Source organism: Crocodylus porosus, unplaced genomic scaffold (assembly GCF_001723895.1).
Source record: "Crocodylus porosus isolate Cpor-Errol unplaced genomic scaffold, CroPor_comp1, whole genome shotgun sequence".
Lineage (NCBI taxonomy): Eukaryota > Metazoa > Chordata > Crocodylia > Crocodylidae > Crocodylus > Crocodylus porosus.
This window is the reverse complement of record NW_017728943.1, coordinates 112,979,995-112,999,421: the sequence shown is the minus strand read 5'-3', so window position 1 is coordinate 112,999,421 and position 19,427 is coordinate 112,979,995. Positions and strand designations below refer to the sequence as shown.

Genomic DNA, 19,427 nt, shown 5'->3' with positions numbered 1-19,427 from the left:
GCACCAGCTGCATAAGCACCGGTTGACCATGCCAATGCAGGCCTCGTGTCATCGTCACCACCTACTCACCGGAAGAAGAGAGGAAAATACCACCTGCGCCCCCGTCTCCTTCAGCTTGTCTCCCAGAGCCTTGAAATCCTTCATAATGCGGTCAGGGTTGCCCCTGGCCACGTCGTTTGTACCCACATTAACACTGTTAACATTAAACAAAAAAGGTAACATGCCTGCTTACTTTAGATGATCATGAGGATGGCTCAAGGCATGGTGTAGTCTTCCGACAGAAACTGCAGCTATGGCACTGTAATCACTGGAGCCCACCTCCATGCTACCCCTCTGGCCTTCTTCACTTGCCACTTGTAGGAGCTTGGCCTTCCTCTTCCTGTCACCTGACCAGCTGGCAGGACTTGAGCCTTAACCCCTACTTGACTGGCTGGCCATGATTAGAAGGTTCTAGACTTAAAGGGACCACCCTGTCTCTTAGTAACAGGGTTAGGGTTCCCTGTTACAGTATGTCTTGTGAATGGCACCCTGTTCCTTTAAAATTAGTAAATAAAAATAGATACAATTCAAAGCCAAACCAAGTGCTTCTGGTGGGATATAGGTTTGCCACCAGGAAACTTTTAGATGACTGGACAGTAATGAGAGTCATGTAAGTACTCAGGACTTAGAAAGGAGAGAAGACAATCATAGAGAAAGTACATTGAGGGTTTGGATTGTGTTAGGATTGCAGGAACAAGGAGGAGAGCCTTACCTGTTCTTTTTTATATTCAGTAAGAGCCCTGCATCCAGCTAGGAGATAATTTCTCTTGTACAGGGCCTTTGGAAGTCTGCCATAGGGCTGTCTTCTGTGGCCCCCTTCAGAAGGTCCGGTGCAGGTGGCAGGAAGAGGCATGCTTGGGGTAGGAAGCATGTGCCAGCAGTGAGGCTGAAGTATGTATACATAGCAATCCGGGAAGGCTGCAGTAACTTAAGCCCTCACAACTTTATGCCAGCTGGACCAGCTCATGACAGCTTACAGCCCACTTTTCCAGGCTGCAAATTCTGTGCTGCGCCTCTCAGACAGAGGCCTGAGATTTCAGGAAAGAGAAAAATGTGGGAACAGCTGTAGTTATTGTAGCATTGCAAATACATGCGGTATATATATAATTCTTTTCTCTTTTTTCTTGTTTTCTTCTCCTAGTAAAATATCTGTGGTTCCCCCTACTCCACCTCCTTTTACTGAATCCATGGGGGGAAAAAACACAACGGTAATGTATATATGTGCCACTATGTAAGATGTCTCTTAGGTTGTCTCTTAGGGCCAGTCACAGAAATGTACCAGATAGCAGTACCTTTTATATTGCAATAAATAGCTAAACTGTAATATTCATGATGCTTTTCTTCCTTTATCACTTTCCTTTATGAGGGGTTGGAAGTGTGAGGCAGGTTAGTTTGCCTCAAGGGACTAACTGCATTAGTCACCGACTTCTTAGTGCACATTATATCTCCTGCAGAAATGAGTGAAGAGCAGACAGATTTTGATGGTTGTTATTTGTATCACAGTTTCTGGCACAGGGGCAGGCAATTATTTCAGGCAGAGGGGCGCTTACCCAGTTTTGACAGGCTGTTGAGGGCTGCGTGGGTTACCCTGCCCCCTGGTCACCATCTTGGGACCAATGTCCCAATGTCTTGGGACCAATGTCCCAGGGCCAGCACTGGTAGAGCCCAAAGTGGGGCACAGGCTGGCAGGGGTCTGTGGAGCTGGGCTAGGCTACACCAGCAGGGAGAGGGGGAAGCTGGCCCAGCTCCATAGAGCCCCTGCCGGCTGGGACCCCGCGCTCCTGCTACCCTGCTTTGGGCCCTGCCGGCACTGGCCCTGGGACACCGATGCAGGCCCCGTGCTCCCTCTGGCTCCTGCACCCACTCACACACAGTGCCCCCCAGCTCCGCAGTACAGGCCGGGGGCGGCGCACAGCCCCGACCCCTGCTTGCTGGCAGGACAGAAGCTGGTTCTGAGTGCAGGGAAAAGCGGCCCCTCACCCACCCCGTGGTTGGCACTCCCTCCGCAGGTGCTTGCAGCCCATGTGGGGCTGTCTGGAGCAGGCACAGGCAGCCCCACATGGGCTGCAAGTAGCTATAACGTGGGGCACTGGCCATGGGGCAAGCGAGGGGCCGCTTTTCCCTGCGCTCAGCATCAGCTTGTAATCCGGCTCTGCTGCCAGCCTGGGCTCCGCGCTGGCTCCAGGCTCGCCCATCGGCGGCAGCAGCTGCAGCCCCACCACTTGCTATTCCGGGCAGTGTTGGCTGCTGCTGCTGCCCACCCAGAGCTGGCACACTGGGCAGCCCAGAAGCAACAGTGGCAAACACTGCCCCACGCAGCAAGCGGGGGGGCTGCAGCTGCTGTTGCCACACACAGCCCCGACAGGTGAGGCTGGAGCCAGTGCAGGGCCCAGGCTGGCAGTGGGGCCAGCTTACAAGGTGGTGCTGAGTGCGGGGGGAGGGGAAGTGGCCCCTCGCCTGCCCTGTGCCTGGCGCCCCGTGCCCTGCGCTGCAGCCACTTGCAGCCCACCTGGGGCTGCCTGTGCCAGCTCAGGACAGCCCCGCATGGGCTGTGAGCAGCTGCAGTGCGGGGCGCCAGGCATGGGGTGAGGGAGGGGCTGCTTTCCTCTGCACTGAGAAAGGAGCCCGGGGAAAAGCTGAGCGTAGGCAGCCCCTCCCCAGACCTACGGCTGACGCTCCCTGCTGCAGCCACTTGCAGCCCGCGAGGCTGTCTGGAGCAGCCTCAAGTGGGCTGTGAGTGGCTGCAGTGCGGGGTGCCGGCCACGGGGCAAGTGAGGGGCCACTTTTCCCACCCTGTGCTCAGCTTTTCCCAGGACAACTTTTCTCCAGGCTCCCCCCTACCCTCCCACTTACTTGAGGTTCATTTTTGACAGGAACCAAGGGCAGATAAATATTAATTTTCTACATTTTTTAGGGGCCCTGTGGGCCGGATAGAATGGCCTTGTGGGCCGGATCCAGCCCACGAGCCATATTTTGCCCACCCCTGTTCTAGCAGGTGTTAGGCCCTGATCCAGCGCCCATTGAAATCAACTGAAAGATTACCATTGACTTGAATGGGCTTTTAGATTTGTCTTTGGATCCCAATTCAGGAAGCCATCCCTATTCATAGAAAGTACTTCAGTGTATTCTTATCCAGACTTTGATGAAACATTATGACTAGCTTTGCTTCCAACCTTTGTAAAGATCACTTGAATCCAGAAACATAAAAAACATTTTAGCAGCTTTAAAATGTTTTTTTAAAATGTTTACCTCACTCCTACCTTGGGTAAATTCAAAAAGAGGTTGGACGAACACCTGTCTGGGGTCGTGTGATCCCAGCATGTGCTCCTCCCAGTGGTGGGGGGTCAGACTAGATGATCTGTTCAGGTCCCTTCTGACCCCCAAACTACTATGAAAATATGAAATGATGTGTCAAGACTCTTTGGTTGCATCTACACATCACCCTGTGGTGTACTATGGCGATCCAGTGACCACATGTGTCTACACATGATTGCTAGCTACGTTGCTGTAGTGGTGTGCTCCCCAGGTATAGTGCACTGCTATGATGACGCAGTGGCAAAATTTACCCAATCACTGTGTGCATGGCTCAATAACCTCCCATACTGCACTATTCTTTAGTACCTTCAAAAAGAAGTACTAAAGCATGGCACAGTAACAGCATCACCATATGGCGATGTGTAAACACGCCTTTTTTGCCTTAACTTAAATACAAATATTTAAAAAATCAGTTAGGCATGTTGTTTGCTTATATTTGCAAAAAGTGCTTTGGAAATTACTACAGAGTAACAGAGGAACCACCCTCAGTTCTACACTTTGGTGGTAATTATTTACATCCATGACAAAATATGAGTTCATAGATGCTTGTTGACAGATCTGATATACTTTTTGCATGGTGATAAATATGATATCCTTTTTTCAGTCTTACGCACATGTTTAACTTGAAGTTTCTAAAGGCAGATAACATAGGAAACTTTGAAAACACCTATTATACCTGTTTTTTTCTCCCTATTGCAGGAACTTGATCAAGCTAAAACTTTTAATAAGTCTGTGGAAAATTTGTTTCTCTCTCTTGCTACACACATTAGAAGTAAGTGCCCTTTAGTGCTTTGTCATTTTAAAGCAAAGTGGTCAAGCATTTCAGTTTCTGAATCATGCAGTAAGGGGTCTGTGTAGTGACGGACATTGAGAACAGTCACAAAGCACAGCTAGCCTTCCATCAGTGTTTCAACTTATTCTTTTGTCAAGCAGAAAAACAGATGATGCCAGCCAAGACATCTCTTCTTTCCTTTTAAGTAACAAAAAGACTTTTTAAAGTCACTTTAAAAAACATAAAATAAATGCAGCAGTTGTTTAGATAAGAAAAGGTGGGGAAACTGAAAGTACTGCAGTGAAATCATTAATGGGGTGTGCAATATGCCTTTTTTTGGTTGCGTTATCTATCTCACCTACCCTGAGTAAATCTGTACGAGATTACCTTACTCTCCTTACTGAAAGAGGGGAGGAGCTAAAGCAAGACTAACACAGGAGTGTAAATGCTTAAAATGGATCTTGGATAGAAATCAGGTGCCGAAGTCCAAGAAAGCAATTTATAGAAACCCCTCCTAACCTGGTTAGATGCAAGAGACCCCTTAGGGGCCAAAGTTTTTTACAGAAAAACTATATACTAGTAGATACCTGAGGCCCAGGCAGATGTTAAAACAATGGTGCAGCTGGGATCTAAGGAATTTTCTGCCGCATCCCAAACATTGCACCTCCTGCCATGCTAAATATGCATGGAAGGATGTGTGATGTTTGAGATAAGGCAGAAAATTCCTCTGATCCCAGACATGTCACTGCAGAGCTGCCCCAACCTGATCCCACAGATCAGGCATGGAGAGGCTGTCTCCCAGCCCAGGGCTACTGCCAGTCCCCAATAGATTCCAGACTTGGACTGACAATTGGTTGATTGTTGGCCCAGCCACATGACAGCCCAGCTGCATATGTGGTGTTTAGTATTCCTGGGACACCAGGACTCCAAGATCAGGGAGGCTCTCCCTATTCAGGAGCTCCATACCTTAGCCTAACTGTGCTTTTAAAAATCCTGTCTCCCTGCAGCCCCTTGTTTTAAAGTGGAGGTTTACAGGGCAAGGCAGAAAAGGTTGCCAGGTTTGTGGCAAGGGGAGCCCTTCAGTTCTCCCCATTGAAAACATCTTTGTGGCTGGTTTGCCAGTTTATGGCATCATAAAGTGGCTGAATATATAGCCCTGTTATAGTTTATGGTGTGAGGAATACATTAATTGCATCACAGTTGTAATGCGTGCCAGGGGCCTAATGTTCAGGTGCTACATATGCACAGAGGTGACACCTTTTTAATAGGGGTGAAGCTGTTTTGGATTCTCACTTAATGTACACTGAAAGCATTCAGTACAACTCTCATGGTAACCTTCATTGAGAAGGTGGCAGGGAATTTGGTGGTAGTGGTGATGTTTTGTATAATAGCCTAGTGTTTTAACCAGCTGCCCAAGAAGTTTTAAGCCATCCTCAGCCTGTAGGGGTTCAAATCCACATCTGCTGTCTCCAAAGGAAGTGTGCTAACCACCAAGCTGAGGGCTTGGCTGGCCTGAGCATACTCCCCATGGCTCCTATTGACATGGACCCATTGTGCACAAAGAAATGTAAGTCATGGGGCCACAGTGAAAACAAGTAAGAGGTAGCCTGACTCAGGAGCCTAGTGATGAGGGCACTCACCTTGGGGGGAAGGAGTCCTAGATTCCAGTCCTTCCTCCCTACACCAATTGTGTTTTTTAATTTTTTTAATCCAGTGACCCTTAAAGCCAATTACAGGGAACTTAGGCTCCTACCTCATGTTTGTGAACTCAAAGGCCTAAGCTCTCAGCGTGCCTAAACGTATTTGTTTGATTTTCACCCATTAAAGGTTTTATTTTCTTTCTGATCAGATTTTTAAAACTCCCTCTCCTCTTTCCCCTTCTTTTGAGCTCTCTGTGAATGTATCTTTATAAAACCATTTCTTTTTCTTTTAGTCTGCATAATCTTTCTTGTCCTCATTCCCCTTTCACTTTTACTCACTTATGCTACCTCCAGTTCTTCAGTAGATTGAGAAGGCGAATTTTGATATGTATAATGCCATATGTCTCCTATTTAATATACTAGAAACAGCCTGCACCTGCTGGAGGAAATGATTTATCCATATGTGCATAACCAAAGGTAGTGGTGGGCCTGTCTACACCACAGGGTGTGCTATAGCATGGAAGTATGCAAATGAGCTTTAAACCAGCCAGTTTACATATTGGAAGCAGTCTAGATACAGCAGCACTGAACAGCATATGGAATAATTTACCAGTAGCATAACTAAGGTGACCTGGGCAGCAGCTGACCTAGAGGGACGGCGGAAAAATAACAGCTGCTTCATTTGCACAGGCTAACTTATTTTGCCTCTGTAATTCAGTATGCTTTTCCATAGTTCTAAGTGTAGATAGATTGCAAGACTGAATCTGGGACTTTCAATGACAAAATACAAGCCTTGGCCATTTGAGTTAGGACCAAAATCTATTTAGCCATAAAAAAGTGTAGGGTGTTGCTTCTTGTTTTAATCAGGGCAAAAACATGGGGGGCAGGAGACAGAGAAAGTTTGTTTCCTGGCAGGAAGGGATTGAGTAATGTCCTCAAGTCCAAATCGGATACTAAACCTTCAGGTTAGACCCTCTGTCACTCCAGATCTTTTATAAATGCACACTTAAAAAATCCACTTGCACCTAGGACTGAGACTGAATGTATTTCCTGACATGTTTATTGTATAAACTAAGTACAATAAACACATGAGGACTGATTGACTTGCTTTTTGTTCCTAGTAGCACAGTGGCTTTAAAAGTTGTACATGCTGGAGTCCCATTGTTTCTGAGTATCAAAACAATCAGGTCTTCTGAGTGAGGTTCCCTCAACAGCAGTCAATGTCTTGCACTATAAGAAAAAAGGTATAATTCTCCACTATGAATTATATATGGATATTGGTATTTTATGCACCGCTTGTACTGCAACATTATTAATTCTTCCTAAGAATCTGCTTATTGTTTGCAGCACAGAGGGTATCTTTTGCTGAGATTTCCAGTTTCCAATTCTAACAAGCACAAAGGAGCTCACTCCTCCAAAACAATGGGGCCCCTGATTTGCATTCTGAGGTGAAAGATGTGGAAAACCATTACATTTAAAGTTTTGAGTGTGCTGACAGATATGTTTGGCCACAAAGATGCAATCCATTGCCATGTCTTGTTGCATTAACTATAATACTGTCCAAATCTCTTGAGAAAAGAGTTTTTCTTTGTAATGAGGTCCTGATTCAGCAAAGTAGTTAAGTATAACAATAAGCACATGAGTAATCCTACTTGAGGTAATGGGGCTGCTTATATTTTAAAGTCATGCCTATGACTTAAAATGCCTGGCTTGAAGCTTGAGTATACAATGTTTCTGACTTCTTCCATATTTTAGATCTGTTTTGATAGTCTCCACCTTCCTAACTTTCACTATGGCACTCCTGTAAATTATTATAATGATCTTGCATTTATGTAATATCTTTTATCTCAAAGGAACCCAAAGTGCTTTGGAAATCAATATGTAAGCTATACACATGAATCATTGTTTTATCCTCCTCTGAATTTCAGCCACTTTTGTGAGAAACTTTATTTGGTAGCCTGAAATAACTCTATACAGAAGCTGAAGACAGGAAGTGAAGAATATGTTTTCCAGTTGAAACTGCAGGGTGGATTTAAATTGGCTGAATGCAATTACAGAAAATGGGACAGGTGTTTATTTTCCTATCCATTTCTTCCTCTCAGGAGAGCAATAGTAGATGTATAGTTTAAAAGATCTGAAAAGCATACGATTTGCCTCCAAAATCTCCTAGCCATGCTGACACTCTGTAACATTTCTCTCTTTCGTCTTCATTTAAGAAGTCTCAAAGTCCCATAATGATGTGACAGCTGACAAGAGTCTCCTAACTACAGATTATGGCCAGGATGTGAATTGGAGGAGGGAAAGGAGGAGCCAGTCTGACACAGCCATCAACATTGCAAGCAGGGTATGTGAATCAATAATATACTTGACCCTTACAATTTTAAGGGCTGTTTTCTAAATGGAATGTGATTAGGGGATGGAAGGTTGTCATGGTGTGGTATTGGCTTTATTAAAGCTAAAGTTACTTTGAGATGGCCACTAAAATCATTCCTGCTTGTAACTTAATTTTTCTTTTCGGCTGGAATTCACTAGGCTTGGTAGCGAGTGCTGTGCAATCACTTTGCCCCATGCTGTGCCAGCCATCAGGTTGCTGTGATTGTGCTTTCAGTCTGCTCCTGGCTCTGCTTCAGTCTTTAGGCTAGGGACTAAAATTACACTGGTATAAGTGATTGGAAGCTGGTTCAAATCTGCAACACGAAGAAAGCTCTGTGCACATAAACTACTTTCAAAGTGACTGAAACTGGTTTAAGATAAACTTGTAGATGTAGTATCTGACTTAACTGATTTATGTTAAGTCAGTTTATTGAACGTCTGTTCCAGATTCTCTTCAGATTCAAGTTAACTTTCAGTCCCCCGGCATCCCAGGATGCTTTGCACCTCCCCCACAACCCTGCCCCCCTTTTAAAGGTGGTTGGGTTAGCCTTGGCCCAAGCTGTCTGCTCCAGGTGAGCATGGAGGTATGCTGTAGTGCTCCTGGCTTCTGGCCTGGGTCCCTGCAGGCATGTGGCTACATTTCTGGAATCAAAAATGAATGTCTGTTCAGTCACTTGTTGGTTCAATTGATGCAGTTTAGACTAACCTGTGAAGATTGATTAATTCACCCTTGGGCTTTTTGATTGCCTGTATTTAGTCCTAATGATACAAAGGGGGACCAGAGCACAGCTGCTGGTTCTGTTGGGGCATCTTGTGTAATTTGCTAATCAGCCAAGGGGAGCTGTTGGCTCTTGTGTGAACTCTTGGACAGGAAAGTAAAAGAAAGTTTTCTGCCCTTCTCCCCTTGTTGGTCACTAACTGTTAGTATCTTTGAGATGGGTAGTTAGCCATGTTAGTTTAAAGTTTGGCAGAAGATAGTGCAGTGTGAAACATTGTAAACTAACTTGTTCAGAGAAGCCCTAGCTTTCCATAGACTTATTCCCCAGTTTGTCAGATTTTACAAGGCCTATTCCCATCTGATAAAGTAGGCTGTAGCCCATGAAAGCTCATGCCTTTCCAAACAAATTGGTTTATAAGGTACCACACTGCCTTGTCTCTGTCGGTGTCTTTGAAATGATGAACAAAATACACGTTCACTCTTTTTATTGTGTGGGGATGGAAGTACGGAGCTGCTGTAGAACAGTGAACTGTTGCCTTATATGCACTTTACTCCCAAATGGTTGAACTTTATACATTGAAAATTTCCAGGTGGTGAGTCCTTCATTGAGTTGCCACAGCTACTTAAGCAAATAGATTTCATGTACTAAGTTGTTATGATAGGCTTTTATGTAAGTGCTCTAGCTTTAGGGCAATTCTCACAATAGGAATCAGGAAGGAAATTTCCTCTTCCCTCCCTCCCTCCTTTCAGTATAACCTTGCACGGTCACCTTGCTGCTTTCATGTTCCTCTAAAACTTCAAATACTGGTTGGGTTCAGAGTCAGAATGCAAGACTCAGTGGACTGATGATTTGACTTGGTGTGACAAATCCTTTTATACTTGTGTAAATGAAGCAAAATTGCTCTGTTTTTTTTTAATTGGATTAATTGAAACAGTGTTACAAATATTATTCAAAGCAGAAAGACTGACCCTGTCAGTATGGTAGGGGTTTTTTTTTTCATTGTATGAGACTAGAACATACATATGCTTCCCCTGAAAGAGCATTGCCATGTTTCATTGCACTGAGAAGCAGCATGGGTGGAATTAGTGGGCTAATTTTCTGCATACCATAGTTGTGTTTCCACTGCATACTAAACATACACCCTGTTATGTTTTAAGGGGGAATGAGGATTCTGTAATTTGCCAAGCATATCAGTGGTAGATCTCAAACTATAGGCCTGCAATTTTTAATGACTTTAAGCCCCTAAAATGTTCAAGTATTTAAGGTACACCAGCACTTTATATTGAGAGAGAGAGAAGGGTAACACGTTTCTTGATTGTGTGGTAAGGGCTTTGCTTTTGCAAACCAAGAGTCTCTTGTTTCCCTCACTCAGACTGTAAACCCTGAACGTCTGCTGGAGTTAGTGCTGATTTGGGTGAAGTTTTACTGGAGTTTTGGTTGATCTTTCTTTTTTTTCCTTATGTAGGTATCATTGTTATCTATGTTCTCTGGTGCTGGGGAAAGTTGAACTCACACCTTTCTCCCCATCTTCTGGCTTTTTTTACTCATGCAGCAATTCCTAAATGTATTCTTTAGCTATTACTCTTCTTATTTTTTTTCCTGTATCTTCTTTCATTCTGATTTTTGTAAATCTTTTTTTCTAGAGGACATATCTATCATGTCTCACACTTTGCTGTGTAGTTGGTTCATTCATTTTTATCAAACACCTTATCTGCTAGTTCCTGTATGATTTGCTATCTTCCTTTTATCAGTGCAAACAAGGTTGCCACCTTTCTGTTATTCAGATCTCATTCTTTGTATTCCTTCTTCCAGAAGTCTTAAAGTGATCTCAAACTATAGTTCTATTCTGAAGATTGACAGTGTCAAAATGACATTTTCTTAATTTAACATGCCTGATTTTTGTGCTTGTTGAGATATAGTTATTTGCTTTGAATATATATATATACATTACTGTTTTCTACTCCTGTTAGATTTGTAGAGTGGGCACAATGCAGATGGAGTGAGGTAATATCTTTTTTAGTTCATGCCTCAACAGTGGAATTACTGATAGCATAGCAGTGGGTGGGCCAAATTCTGTCCTTAGTTACACCTGAAAACCTCCTTAAAAATAAGTTGCTCAAATTATTTGGGGGTAGAATAAAAATCTTTTGCTTGTCAGGATGCCTACATCTTAAAGAACCCACTTTAATTTTTAGATCTGAGGCTGCAGGAGTGATGTTTGAGGGGAGGAAGTTTTTTTTTTTTTTTTTTGGGACGTGAGCAAAACCTGAATACAACTGAGAAACAATAAATATCGAATCCTCTGATGCTGATCTTAGCTTTGTCTTTCAAAGCAGGACTTCACAGTAGCATAACTAGGGCAGGGCAACTGCAGCAGCTGCCCCAGGCACTGACTTAAGGGACAGAAAAATATCAGTTGCTACCATAGTTGCACAATCATGCTGGCAGGACAGGAGCAGCCAGGAGTTGCCACTGCCCCCATGCATCCTGTTGCCCCTGGTGGTTGCTTTCTTACACCTTTGGAGCTTTAGTCCCAAGGGTAAGATCCATCTCTCTCAAGTGAACTTCACTGTTTGTACTACCATCTGGCAAGCTTGACCATATGGGTTAAAGTGGGGTGGGGGATGAGAGGGGAGAGCATATTTAACTTAGAAAAGACTGAAAATGTTCTGATGGTAACAGCTGGTCAATGCAAAATCTGACTTCATGAGGTAAGATTTAGAACATGCCATTTTATTGCCTCTCGGGCCAGAATATCATAGTACTTTAAAAACATTAAACAAGCTCTGCAACATCCCAAGGAAAAGGAGAATTGTTTTTATTCTTATTACATGGATGGAGAAACCCAGAAACAAGGCTCAAAGAGGCTTACACAATATGTTAACAGCAGTCGGGTACCCAGTATTGCCAACCCCACTGTGTCAAAAATCATGAGACAAACTCTTAAAAATCAAGAGATCTGGAATGTAAATCATGAGATGCTGTTTTTGAAGTGTGTGTTTGGGGGGGTTATATGTGAAGGTGTGGGGGCTGTGTGTGTGTGGGGCTTGGAGCCTGGGGAGAGGGAGGGAGAGGGAGTCCCCACATACCTGGGCAAAATATGGGGTACTGTGGGTCAGGAGTGAGGGGCAACAGCAGGGCTGGGGGGACTGCGGCTTGGGCATGAGGGACAGACACACCAACACACAGACACATGCACACAGACAGACAGCTGCCCATGGCTCTGTTGCATGACTTGCCTTGGCCCCGGGGCCCCGCTCAGCCTAGCCGCTGCCCCTTTCCCTCCCTCCCTCACCACAGAGGCCTCGATCTGCACCCCCCCACCCCTTCTCCCTCTTCCTGCCCCTTCCCCTTCACAGACTTACCAGTCTGGCACTCTCTACATGCACCAGAAGAAAATTCCTGAGATTTGATCTCTCTATTAGGCGATCATGAGTCAGAGTTAATTTGACATGGAAATCAGGAGTCTTGTGATTTTTTTCATTAGAGTTGGTATTACTGAATACCACCCTCTTAGTGCACACGGGCGCAGATATTAAGAACAGGCTAAATAGGGGGTCTAATTAATGCAGGAGGTTAGATCAAATGACAAGATATGGCACTGGTATTTACTGTACCTCATGACATCTAACATCTTTAGGGTTTTTGCTTTATATTTAGCAGAGTAGACAATACAGTTACTCTTCTTTTTTTTTTTTTTGTGGCTCCAAAGCACTAGCTAAAGTGTATGGTCAAGCAGATTGTGTCGGGTAGGAGAAGAACTGTTGTCAGTATCGAGTAATTCTTTAATGAAACCCTGCTAATTTACAAAGAATGCATGAAGTCCTGTTTTCCTGACCACCGGTGTTGGTTTCTTTTAACACATTTCCATGCCCATTTATGGCCGGCACTTGGACAAAAGGCTCTCTTTCTGGGCTTTTCTCAGGGCTATGTGCCCAAAGCATATTCTGGCACTATCCTTAACTGTTTCTTGGATTTATCAGAAATGAAGGGCAGCTGCTACACCCACCAGTGTGAATTAAATTTAATCCAGCTCATGAGAGTATAGTAGTTTGTCTGTTCCTCAAGCTGTTGTTCAGGTTGAAGTCTGTTTTCAAAATAATTGTACCTTTTCATCTTATCTGATGTCTATGTTCTTAGTTCTTCTCCCTTCTGGTGCATGGGTACAACTGACAAAAGTACATTAGCTGATTTTGGCAGCTCATGCAGGTCATATATTTGCTAGTCTTGAGGTGTGAAATCCACCCACTCTCTTTCTCTTTAATACAAATATCTGTTAAAAGTGACCTCCTTCTTTCCCAGTACTATCAGTTTTTATTCAATGACCTTAGGAGCATGTATTTCATATATTGTACTACCTCGCTTCTCATGCTCAACGCACCTTTTCCCCACAGATCACCCCCACAAACTGGAACGTGTTAAGTGGGGAAGCTTTTTTGGGTGTTTTATTTTTTGTGCTTCTTTCCCCCTCCTACCTGGGATAGAAGCACCCAGTACAGCAGCTGTGGAATTACTACTGTGGAAAAACAACCAACCAAACAAAAAAACGCATGTACGTTTGTTACTACATCTCTTACAGATTCAAAATGCACCCAGCCTGCAGCAGCTCATCATTGGTGCAAAAGACAACAATGCAGTCTTTACCAAAAAGGGTTGCAGGCCAGGAGAAGACCTTCCTTCTAGTCCCCTGAGTGATGTTATCTTCTGTGGTGGTGTAAAACATGTAAGTATTGACGTAAAGCAGGGAGGGATGTCAAACTTGCCTCAGCACCGCCCCCCTGCCACTGCCCCCCGGCTGGATGCAGACCATGGGGCTTCTTATGGACTGAATCTGAAATGCAGGGAGCCTCCCAGGCTGCATCCAGACCTGGCAGTGGCTCCATCACTGGGAACTTGCCAGCAGACCCTGACTTCACTTGCCCTGCTCCCAAATTTCTGGCCCTCTGAGCCCTGCAGGCTGGGTAAAATGGTTCCTTGGGCTGGGTTTGGCCTGCAGGTTGTATGTTTGACTGCCCTGGCAGTGGGTTCCCCGTCTGATGTTAGTCATGGATACTGTTACTGATAGTTTTGGGTGTCCTGGGTGAAATTGGATTCCAGTAAAGCATAAATGGAGTTACCATGTCTCAATAGCTGTATTGGAGTGTTTCCAAACATGCATAGTAGAACAAGCTTAGACATGTAGGACAAGAAATGGAGGCACATGGGGAATGTAGGGGTCTTAGTGGAATTCAGGCTGCTAAGTAACGAGAAAGCAAAAATATGTTTAACCACTTAGACCCCTGAAAACTGTATATGGCACTCAGGTCTCTGAGCAGTGAGGCAGGATTTGGCCTGTAGCACCTAGGCATTTCACACTTGGTGTTAAGAAGGAAGTGGAATAATATGGTTCTTTGGAGCCATGCCAACCCAAACCAGCCTCCTGCTGATTGCTTAATAACATGTTATATTTCCTTTGCAATGTGTAAGTATACATCCTTTGCTTGCAGTGCTTGTTGTTGTCCAAGCATCTGGTGCTTATTAACACAGTGTGCTGAAAACAACCCTGCCCTCCTTGCACAGTGCTACCTAACCGGAACAGCACTGGTTAGCATAGACCTACCTCTTTTGATTAAGAAGAAAATACCATGAAAGAAACTTTAGACCAACTTGCAAAATTGTCATTAAAATATATTAAAGCAGGGACAAAATCTATTCATCTTCCTTTTTGCCATGATGAGTGATAGTGAAAAAAAGAAAGTCTTTTTTTGTTTTTATTTTTTTATTTTTTATATTTTTTATTCCCTTGTTTAAAAAATCCAGTACAATGAGTGGGGAGCAGCTTTTAACAAAGCTACAACCAAATTAAACTCCACTCTGACTTCCATCCATGTGCTTACATGTTATGTACACAGCTTCAAAGTAGCTCCTCTCAGGACTTCACTTTTCACACTGACCCTTCTTTAAAAAAAAACATGGTTCGCTGTTTTGCTTATAAGACTGCATAGGTCACTTCTTTGACTTCAGTCAAAGTCACTGGTGTGAACTGTATAGCAAACCTGTGTACATTTAAATATCATTCTTCCATGCAAATGTCATGTAATCTATTGTAAACATTAACCTGTACTCCTAGTTGCTAAGGCGTGCAAAGTAAAAACTCCTTGGTTAACCAAGCTTTATGTGGAACGGTGTTTTTTCAGAGGGTGTGTTTTACAGAATAGTGATTTAGTATTCAGTGAGGGTGCTAGTGTGAGATAATTACTGCGATAGCAACTTCTTAGCGACACTGACTGGAACCATTACTTAAAAAGAAACCTGGGAGTAATTGTGTTAAAGACTATAATTAAAAGTCAACGGAGACCAAGCCTGTTTCGATTTTAAAAACGTTGCGTGATATCACAAGGGCTGGATTGCACCCAGAGTGTATATGGCTGTGAAGAAGCATAGAGGTTGCTCCCTCACCCTAGTTTCATGCCTTGTGTAAGTGTTGGACATAGTTGTTCCACTGGTGAGCTGCATGTCAGAACCTCCTTCCTCCAAGGAGCAGGGAGGAGAGGTGAAACTATGGATCCACCTCCTCTTTTCATTGACAGACAAATGTGGTGGCAAGGCAGGGAAGGTGTCTGAAGCGAAACCCTGCCAGCCATGTCAGATGTCATTTAGAATGGATCTCAGTGGACAACTGGAGATGCCCACAGAATATTTAATAAGTGATGCAGTACCTTCTGCTGTGTTTCCTCCAGGGCCCTGAAGGGGCGGGGGGAGACAGGAGCTCTTCTCACTGGGGTTGTGCACTGTGGCAGAATCCCTTACTTTTGGTTGCACACCAAAGGATAGTTTAGGGACATGTTTCATATTTGCTGTTACCATCAATGGGAGTCAATAAGGTCCAGTAATGTTCCTATCAAACATGTTTCTGACCATGGGCACTTTTATGATGCCTGAAAGCTTGTCCAACAGCTCTTCCATCTGTACAGCTGGTCCAATAAAAGGTATCACAGAGAAGCCTTGTCTCGCTTTAAAAATATTTTTTTATGTTTGCATATTTTATTGTTGTCAGTTTCCAGGTATAGAAATGGGTATGTGCAGGATAGTTATAGTCAGTCATTTGTAGAAGAAGATACTACCCTTAGCTCATGCAGATGAATATATACAAATGGTTCATTTTATATAGAGAAATAGAAAATCAAATGTTAAGGTCTAGTATACATATAGCAAAGATAGTGAAAGAATAGTTTCATGTACATATTATCTTGGGTCAGATTCACTTGCAATAGCTTTAACAATCAATTTAGCACCAAGAAATGTAGAATTACCATCTCATTGGATGCAAGCTTGCATTTCCTTGATCTTTGTCTTTTGTCAGGGGAGTTTATTTAGCCTTAACAGCACTTGCACTGAGGCTGACAATTTTGACAAGGCTAACATCACTGGGGAAATAGAGTTTGCCATCAAATATATCTTCAAAACCTGCACTTTAGAAGTCTGCATCAATGCTTGCAAGAATCTGGCTTATGGAGAGGAGAAGAAAAAAAAGTGTAACCCGTAAGTATTTTTGGTTTCAAAAGACAGGAAAAAAACCAAGGCAAGTAAAAATAAACATGTATGAGCTTAAAGTGTCACAGAGTAATATCCAGCTGCCATTTTGTATACAGGACAAATGTATGTATTGGCCAACAATGCCTGCAAAAAATGTGTACACTCATGCTAAGTGGTTACAACATGAAGCAGAAAGTTGAGAGATCTCTTACAGTTTCTAGTCATCTTGTGACTCACTGTGTGACACTGGTGAGTTATTTAACACTTCTGTGCTTCATCTTTCCTATCATTAACATGGGGAATACTTCCAGATTTTGCAAGATGTTTTGATATATAAAGGCAGGTAACTTCAAACTATAGTAATATGTTATTGGACGTACAAAGAATACCCATTTTCTACAGATGAAAGATGTAAGCATACTTTTTTTTTCAGGCTTGCAACGTTTAGATGATGTCTTGCCTGTTTGTTAATTTGTTTATGAATGATTCTCTCAGCCTTTCCATGGAAGAAATCATTCATGGAAAATTGCTAGTCGGAGTATTCAGCCATATGTTTAATGCTTGACCTTGCTATCATGCACTACATGAATGAGTCTGAATCGGCATTCTAAAATTCCAGAGTTCAGCTCAGATCCTACCAGGAAGAATTTGCTGCAACATCTCTTGCAGAGAAGGGAACTAAAAATGAGTTGTCTGACAAAAAACCAAAAAGCCTGGCTGGGATGCCAGGTAATGAAATTATGTGGTTAGGGATTGTTTAATAAGTGCTGAATACTCCTGAAGTTTCCTAGTTGTGTAGACAGTATGCAAATCACAAGAAGCCTAGGGAGTTGTGTGGAAAGATTTATGTAATGAACATAACACTCCATATTGGCTAGACTGAGTGCTCTTTTTGCAGAAAAAGTATGAGCACTGGTTGCAGTTAGGACACAGGCAACAAAACTTGGGTGGTGAGAAGTTTATAACAGGCTTTCAGTCCTGCTAGAAATCTGAGCTGTACGTGGGTTGGTTTCCTTGATAAATGTATTACTTCATGTTTATACAGTAGGAATCTTAAGCTTTTAAACACACACACAGGTACAGTAGTGGTTTTTACAGTTCAAAGGGGCTTGAGAAGCATGGGAAAGGAATGCAAGGTCTACGTTGCTGCTGAGAGAGATGACTGATCTACAGCTCAGAGGCTGATTAAACAGAGTTATTCTATAATGAATTGAATACAACATGCTGTCATATTAAAAGATGGTTCTGGTAGCATTTGGGAATCTAGAATGCCATTAATCATCTTTAGAGTAAATCCAATATCTTTTATTAGACCAACTCAGATTTGGGAGTGAGGAGCACTAGCAAGGCTGGGGGGTGGGAAAGAGGCTGCAGGTTGGGAGTGAGAGGCACCAGTGGGGATCATGGAGCTGTGGGTCAGGAGTGAGCAGCATCAGCCAGCTGGGCTGGGGGGTGGGAAAGTGGCTCTGGGCCGGAAGTGAAGCCAGGGGAGCAGGCAGCATATCACTGCCCCACCCCCATCATGTACCTCTTCCCCTCACCCCCCCACAGGGGGGGTCCTCTCTTTTGAAATTCGAAATATGGTAACCCTAGATTTTTTTTAAGTTCTCAGTGTTGGCCCAGCTCATCTTCCACTGCAATCAATGCTTTGCTTTCAATGGGATCTGAGTTAGAACAGTGCTGCCCACTTCAAAATCTTACCCTTTAAGGCTTACTTGTTTGCTACTAAATGAGTCAGCATGGGAAACAGTAATGAATTACTATACTGTATTAGTACAGTAAAAAATGAATGTCCTAATCATACAGGAGTGGTATATTACCATTATGAAAATATTTTTTTTTTACTGGACAACTTCAGGCTTTCTAAAGTTGGTTCAGTTGGTGGTCCCATTCCAGTGCATAGCAGATGTCCACATCACAAAACCATTACTAGGGTGGTAATAACTGACCTCCTTGTTGGCAGTTTCAGCAGAGGCTAAGGATTGAATGGGCATGAAAACTCAGTAGCTCGTTTAGTATAAATCAGAGCCAAACCAAAACACTCCGACTGGATGATATATGGGAAGTTTGCATGGCTCTAGTCTGTTCATCAGCTAAATAGATGACAGGATGTCAGACTTCCCTTAGTCTTAATTTGAATCTTTACCAGCACTAAGTATAAAATGAAAAAAGCAGGCTGGCTTAATTTCCTTTTCTTCTCAGGTTGAACTCTTCTTAATTTTGGTCTTTCCCCCCACCCTACTTTCTTTCTCACTTCCAGGTATGTGAAGACCTACTTGCTTCCTGACAAAACTCCTCGGAGCAAAAGGAAGACCATTGTCAGAAAGGGCACAGTGGATCCAGCATTCCACGAAATTTTAAAGGTGTGACTTGTCAACATTTGTGGGCTGGGAGCTCTCCTTTGCTTAGCAAAGTCTCCAATCCTGCAAACTGCCTGGGGTCAGAACTCCCATTCAGATTGCAAGAGTTGTGAAGAGGCTTTCAGGATTAGGTCACAGCCTGTTTAAGAGATCAGAGTGAAAATCACCATCAGCAAATATGATGGTAACCCTGAGAACAAAGGAAGGAGAGTGTATATTTCTGGACAGCTTTATTAGTAAGTTGTAATATTGTAGAAATATCGCCCTGTGTCCATGGAAAACACTGTTGATTGAATTCTGATGTAGTTTCTAGCTAATGCTATCTGAAAAATGGTGAAAGGAAGTGGTCTTATCTATTTATCAATATAAACCTAATTTACGTATATTGCAGAGGACAATTAGTACTTTGTACTTTATCCATATGATCTAATATCTCTCTTTTCTGAATGTCAGTGGGAGTGTCTCTGGCCATTTGCTGAGTGAATCATTACTTCTGCATTCAGTACCTATTGAGGTTGAAGAAATAATAGATTATAGATGTCACTTTTCGCTTTTCTCTTCCTCTGTGACACAGTTAATGCCTTATACATCAGTGTTTGGACTTGTTCATTTAGGCTAAGCACAAGCATTCAAAAAGCCTGGTGGCCTTTTCCGATCAGATCACCAGGTCATTAGATGCAGGGGTAGCAGTGGA

General features: G+C 43.3%; 1 protein-coding gene across 2 annotated transcripts in view; it reads left to right on the top strand.

The window, feature by feature from the left end:
• The window catches only part of SYTL3 (synaptotagmin like 3), a 60,106-nt gene that overhangs the window by 29,084 nt on the left and 11,595 nt on the right, over positions 1 to 19,427 (top strand). For both annotated transcript variants that reach the window (XM_019550018.1, XM_019550020.1), the window contains exons 6-11: positions 1,181 to 1,247; positions 4,054 to 4,126; positions 7,983 to 8,110; positions 13,438 to 13,581; positions 16,201 to 16,379; positions 18,634 to 18,736. In XM_019550018.1, coding sequence (XP_019405563.1) covers positions 1,181 to 1,247; positions 4,054 to 4,126; positions 7,983 to 8,110; positions 13,438 to 13,581; positions 16,201 to 16,379; positions 18,634 to 18,736 — 694 coding nt within the window. The remainder of the gene's footprint in view (positions 1 to 1,180; positions 1,248 to 4,053; positions 4,127 to 7,982; positions 8,111 to 13,437; positions 13,582 to 16,200; positions 16,380 to 18,633; positions 18,737 to 19,427) is intronic.